Source organism: Tupaia chinensis, unplaced genomic scaffold (genome assembly GCF_000334495.1).
Source record: "Tupaia chinensis unplaced genomic scaffold, TupChi_1.0 Scaffold000600_1, whole genome shotgun sequence".
In the NCBI taxonomy this organism is placed as follows: domain Eukaryota; kingdom Metazoa; phylum Chordata; class Mammalia; order Scandentia; family Tupaiidae; genus Tupaia; species Tupaia belangeri.
The window spans coordinates 502,659-509,481 of record NW_006160117.1 but is presented as its reverse complement, the minus strand read 5'-3'; the positions used below and the strand labels follow the sequence as shown (position 1 = coordinate 509,481).

The 6,823-nt window shown below is 40.0% G+C and overlaps 1 protein-coding gene across 2 annotated transcripts in view; it reads right to left on the bottom strand.

Annotated features, from left to right (window-relative positions):
- Positions 1-6,823, bottom strand: part of POLA1 (DNA polymerase alpha 1, catalytic subunit) — a 353,788-nt gene that overhangs the window by 343,238 nt on the left and 3,727 nt on the right. For both annotated transcript variants that reach the window (XM_027775720.1, XM_027775721.1), the window contains exons 2-4: positions 4,707-4,822; positions 1,715-1,811; positions 311-391 (exon numbers count right to left, since the gene is read on the bottom strand). In XM_027775720.1, the coding sequence (XP_027631521.1) occupies positions 311-391; positions 1,715-1,811; positions 4,707-4,822 (294 nt within the window). The remainder of the gene's footprint in view (positions 1-310; positions 392-1,714; positions 1,812-4,706; positions 4,823-6,823) is intronic.

Below are 6,823 nucleotides of genomic sequence, written 5' to 3'. Positions count from 1 at the left end.
GGAATTAAAAGCCACCACTTATTGCAGTCCTCAAAATCAGCACGTCTAAAATGACCACAGGCCTGAAAATTTCAAAGTAAGTAAACAACCAAACACTTTAAATAGAGATGTAAAACTTTTCATAGTACTTTTTGCTTCTTACATTTAACTTTCTGTGTAACTATTCTCTCAACGATACAACATATTCTATACCTGAAAACAATTGTGATAAGCCCTTTTCCCTCACAGGGAAACCATATCAGAGTATACTTCAAATTTTAGACAATTCTTGCAATCTCAAGACAACACTATTGAATACAAAATACAGTACCTTTCCCACTGGTGTCAAGGGCATCATCTTCAAGGTCATCATCAAAAATCTCTCGGCCATCTTCCTGGTAGCCAATACCATCTAGATATAGGAACAAAACATTTAGAAGAATTATTTATTTAACTTTATTTATTTTTACATTTTTAAAAAGGTTTTTACCATAGGGTATGTACACTCGCCACAGAGACAGTAAGAATGTGAGAAATCAACCCCCAGGGCAGGTAGCCACACCACAATCCCTTCTCCATTTTCCTCCTGGGATTTTGGGCACACATGTGCATGTTCCCAGTAGGAGTTTCAAGATGCTAGGTCCTAGATTCGAACCACATTTAGCCATGTGTGAATCCGGCACCCCAACTATTATGCCACCAGTTTTTGCTGTAGGGCATGTGTGTTCACCAGAGAGAGGCGGGCGGGGAGTGAAAAAGCAAGTCACCAGATCTGGGACTCAAACCACAGTTGGCGATGTGGGAGTCCAGCAACTTAACCACCATAACACTTGCTGGTCCCAAAACAAAGTATCTAATACTGGGATCAAGTTTCTAAAAGTGGCCAATAATACTTTATCCGTGACACACACCAAAAATGCTTTAAAATCCACACAGATCTTCTCCTGGCCTATGCCACTTGTAAGAATTCTGTTCACACAGATGTCAGATGAGACAACATCCACGCAGCAGGTATGGAGTCAAAACTGAAGGATACATATGTACTTTGCCTAGCTAGGTGAGTGAAGGAAATCATCTGGCTCACGACATCAAAGTTTACAACAGGGTACTTTGTAACAGTTTTACTCTACCAGAAGAAAAAAGGAAAAGGATCAAGATCACCACAAGCTCAGAAAGGCACCCCAGTCTCCTAGGAAAAACCAGCTAGATAGTGAGTCCAATTACAACAGAAACATAAACATAGTCACAGGCACAGCCTACATCTCCTCCCTGCGGTCGGCACTTGCAAAAGCCAGATCCCACTAGCAAGAACCACTCGCAAAAGCCAGATCCCACTAGCAAGAACCAGCGAGCTCTCTACGGAGGTGTGAAAACCTTAGGGACTAAGTGACTTGACCAAGATCATACCGTGGAAACGTGGGAAAGACACAATTTGATTCTGCATCCCTTAATTCCAAATGCTGTGTGTTAGCCCCACAGGCCCAGCACTCTTCCCGCTTCCTACACAGCCATTTCCTAGAAGATTTACCCAATAACCTGAAGTATGTGCCTAGATTCTCCAAAATATCCCCAAATAAACTTCCTCAGGTCCTGCTTATGCTCATATAATTACAGAACATCCAAACCGAAGTCATGATCCTAACAATGCCTTATATCTGCAAAGCAGCAACTCCACCACACGAGAACCTCCAAGCAGCAACTAAGAGTGCCTGGCAGGAAATTCCCTCCCACATACCATCATCCACGATCCAGTCATCATCCTGGCGTGCCTGAACCAGCTTCGAATACTGCTCTTCATCAACTTCTTCATAGACACTTGTGAAGTCCTCGACCTGCCATTACACAAGTTAGGAAAAAAGCTTCAAATGGAGTGAAAGTGTTAAACAATTCTGATGAAAATAATTGTCAAGTTGAAACCAGAATGGCAGCCTGAAGGAGTAGCTGCAACCAAATTATGAGTTCTGACATTCAACACCACTACAGGGTTTTCCTTAAATAGACATCAATTAACTTAGTATTCCTTTTAGGTGGGTGTTAACATAAGATATTAAATGATTCCATTAGCATAATACACTTGTCACACCATCAATTACTCATCTACTTCATAAAAAACAAACTGAATTATAGCCAATTCTTCATTAGCTGCTTTGGGGATTGTTCACTTGTGATTTCTAGACTGGTTTCTCCTACACTTCACAAACCTGCAAGGCATGTCACTTGCCTCTCCACTCACTCATGTATGTTCTGCAAATAACTAACTGGAATAACTCTTCAACCAAATATAATTCAAAAGGAAAATCTCCCTCATCTATCCCCCTCCAAAAATTCGGAAAACAAACATACTCTATTCTACAGGCAAACTGGAACTGGTTTTTGAGTAATCCCTGTTCATACTGCCACTATTCCCTATCATTCTAAGGACTTGATACTGCTCGGGGTCTTCAATGCTCAGCTACGGGAAAGACAAGTCCAGCGGCTTCAGAAACATGCCAGGTGTGTGTTTATGTGTGCCCAAGATCCCAAAAAGAGGGAACAATGGAGGAGAAGGGATTGTGGTGTGACTATCCTCCATTGGGGGATACTTTCTCACTTTCCCTCTCTCTGTCTCTAGTGAGCACAAGGGCCCACTAGCAAAAACTAAAAAATAGTGCCCCTTTCTCTCAAAAGTTCTGCCTTTTTCAAATGGGTGGTGGGAGAAATGATGAACTCCACCCAAAGAGGTGGGATCCTGGGGAAAAAGCATACAGAGCTGAGAGAGCCCGTTGGCCAGAGCTGACTGGCTTTTTGCCACACCTACAAGGCTTATAATAATTACAGGATTAGGCTTAGTTTTCACCTCCCTTTTAACCTACTCTACAGGGATCACTGGCAAATACTGATTTGGCCTTTCACCACTTGGTAACAAACTACCTGCCCTACCAAATTAAATTTTTAAAATCCCAGACATAAACTATTCCAATCAACATTACTGTACTGATGAATTCTCCTTCAGAGGGGGGTGGGGGCAGCATGATCATTTTCCTTGTTGAAGTCTATCAGGCATTCTTTGACTCTTACTTAAGTAATTTGCTTATATACTATCACAAAGACACCAGAAAACTATATGAAAAAAAAACATTTTGAATAAAAAGTCATTTTGACTCTATCTTTAAAAACAACATTGCTACTGCTCAGCACGAACTCTTTGAGCCATACAATTAACATCACAGTGTTTAAAGAAAAAATCAGCCACATTGTGCCAACATCTGAAATGCCCCATGGAACTCCTTTATACAAGTACCTACATTACAAATGCTTCACTCCTGCTTTTCTGTAATCCTTTTAGCAACCCTTTATGATCTGGTTGCCTCACTTAACTTGAACAAATGGTGCCAAATGGCAAAAATTCACTTCCATTAGCTTAATTGTCCAATGCCATATAGACCCTGGTTAAACATGCATAGAAAGCAATCAAAAAAAAAAAAAAGGAAAAATAAAACATACATAGAAGGGGACTTTAAAAAGTTTGTAGGTAAAAAAGAGAATTAAAGTACAAGTCTATTTTGATTTGAAATCCACACATAGTTGTTGAGTTTTTTTTAATAATACAACACATTTCCATGAACTTTTTGAACTTTCAGACACCCTTCGTATTCTGAAACCAGACTGCTGGGTTCAAATAAAGGATCTGAACTGGGACCTCATTAAACTTTGTATGCCCTGGATATGTCACCAGCAAAATGTTGTTGATCATGGTACCTAAGTTCACTTGACTACTGGAAGGAAATAAACATACTGGGAAAAGCACTTAGAACTGGGTGGTTAGCTCACAAAGTAAAATTAGGTGCTGCTATTGTTACTGTTTCTCATTCATTAAACACTTTCAAGCCTGGAGGCAGTTAAGATACTCTGGGAGGATTGAAGGTGATGCCGGCCACTGTTGCGTGATGCAGATGGTAGCCACTGTCTTACCTGAGGGCCATAAAGAGTGTGCAGAGGAAAACACACCAAAAGAGCATCACATCAACCTTACAGAAGTAGGGCTGTCTCCACTGCCATTTCCCTTACAAATCAGGTGAAGAACAATTCTCTCCAAGGAGAAGTAGTGAACTAGACCTTAAGACTAAAGTAGAAGCACCTCTAAGTTTCCCCCTCAAAAATGGGACTCAGCAGAGGTGTGCCAGGCTCCAAAAGGAAAATTACACATACAGCTCCTTTCATTTCAGAATTTTAAAATCACCTGTAAAGTGTCTCACAGGAATTAAGAGCCGGGTACTCTCCCTAATGAGTAAATCTACCTCATCAAGAGCCAGGTACTCTCCTTAATGAGTAAATCTATCTCATACCAAAGCTTGTTCAATATTAAGAAATTACTACCACAGGCCAGCCCACAGCCTGGTGGTTAAGGTGGATGGATCCCTCATGGCAACAGCACAGTTCCAGTCCTGAAGCCAGTGGCTTGAAAATCTCACTGGGCGTGTCTGCATGTGGGCCCAAAACGAGGTAGGAATGGAGACAGGATTGCAGTGTGACCATTCCCCATGAAGGGGTGTTTTCTCATCCCTACCCCTCACCCCCACCCCCTAGTAAGTACATGTGCCCTCTGGCAAAAAAATATATATATATCTTAATTACTATTACAAGAAATATATGACTATTTCTAATTGGTGACAAAGGTGACAGAAGACTACCTGCAGGCTATAAATTAATGAAGCACAGGAGGAAATAAAAAGGAAATGGTTACTTACTTCATACTTATACTTCTCACCAGCTTTAGCCTTTTTCAGTCTTTCTAGAGCTTCCTGGCGTCCTTTCTTTGACTTTTTTTCTCGCCGGGCTCGAGAAGCTACAAAACTCCCTGACTCTGATGCAGGTGGAAAAAAAAAAAGACAAATACACATGTAATCTTACAAAATTACCAGCCATCTTTCCTCAAAGCCAAGGAACATTTGTAGCCCACAGTAATATATATTTTCAATGTTACCAAGGATACATTTTATAATGTAAGTAAGTCGCAAAGTTCATGGCCAAAGAAGCAGATCCTATGGCTCTTCAGAAACACTCTTTAAAATCCAGTTACAACAACTGAAGTCCCTGTTATTTTTTCTTCCAAAAAGAGGAAAATCCCAAATTCAACTGCTATCCTATGGAGACACTAGAGAAGAAAGATCAGCCAACGGTTTTCCATCTGAAAGGACAGGCCCCAAGTAATCCAGTGAGTTATAAAAGACAAACAATTCATTTTCTATTCTATTAATCAACATTCAAAAGGCTTTAAGGGGCAGGTGCACTTTGCAAAGTGCTAGGCAATGAGAGAGACAAAGAAGATAAAGAAGACATGGCCTCTATATTCACACTATTTACAATCTAATATGGGAGATAAGTAGCGAATGGCTCTAAAACACTACCTAGAAGTAATCCATGTCCTAACAGGTTCAGATAAAGCACCTGGAATTTCAAAGGAGGGCTATATTGAGGACTGGGGAAAGTAAAGATGGCTCATAAGGAGAGTCATCTTAACTCTATCACTGCTTTCAAGACCTCGGTTATGACATTATGACAGTAAAAAAAATTACAAAGATTAAAATGTATTTTTGTCAAAAATTATTGAACTACTTACTGGAGGGCCTTGAGGTTCATTCATTCCACTTTTGAATTATTCATGCTTTTCAGCTTATAAACTGACTGCCCCACATACATACTGAAAAGAACCCATCCACAGAACTCAGCCTTTCCTGTGTACCAGCGGATGATAACCAAGTCAAGCACAACAGTGTTGCCTGCGTGCTATGAGTTTAAGCTTGGCACAATTGCCATCCATGTCTGTGAAATTAAGAATTTTATTGTATTTGGTGCCAATTAATTTATCAAAAGGAATAGGCACAGAAAAGAAGTATTATTAAGAGGCATCTTAAAAGCTTCAATCGCACTGGAATATTTCTAACAACATTAAGCTGTTTGACTAAGTAGCTGAAATACAAAATACTTATCACCTTTAAGATGTAGTTTTAAAGTGTATTGCCAACGTACAGAATGTTGGCAATAAATTTTTAAACTACATCTTTAAAGTGAAGCAGAATTAGAAATCTTCCCTCCCTCCCCCCAGCTTTCTGGAAATGGAATCTCTCTCTTCATAACATCTCAGTCTATTGTTTGACTTTCACATTTGACTTTTAAATCCATTTTCCAAAAGACATTAAGTAAAAATTAAGGAACACAGGTACTTAACGACGACAGCCACAAAATTTTGGATGTCACTCAAATGATTTTTCCAAGATCACAAGCAGGCCTACATGAAAAGGTCTCAGAGATTACTGAACAGAGTCCTTCAGCCCCCCCAGCCACAAAATTTTGGATGTCACTCAAATGATTTTCAAGATCACAAGCAGGCCTACATGAAAAGGTCTCAGAGATTACTGAACATGATCACTGAGAGTGAGAATCTGGCCTCAGGGTATTCCCTTCTGGACTCCCTTGACTCCAGACAAAATCTACAGGTCTTCCAAGGGACTTACTCCCTCGGCAACAATTTTTCACTCCACAGGCTTCAGGGCCCAATTACAAATAAGACAGAGTTCCCTATCTTCAAGGGGGCTCACAATCAAAGCAAAAGGGCGTGGAACTACCGTCATAATATATACATGGTGCCACAGAAGAATAACACAGTATTGAGGAAACAGTGAAAAGAGTCATTAATTTTGCCTAGGAAATCAGGGAAGGCTTCACAAAGGACTCCAAGAAGGGCCTAGAAAGAGGAGTGGAATATTACCATCAGAGAACAGGGTAAAAAGTGGCCAAAAAAAAAAAATTGAAAAATTGAAAAAAAAAAAAAAAAAAAAAACGAGGAAAAGGGATGAGACAAAAC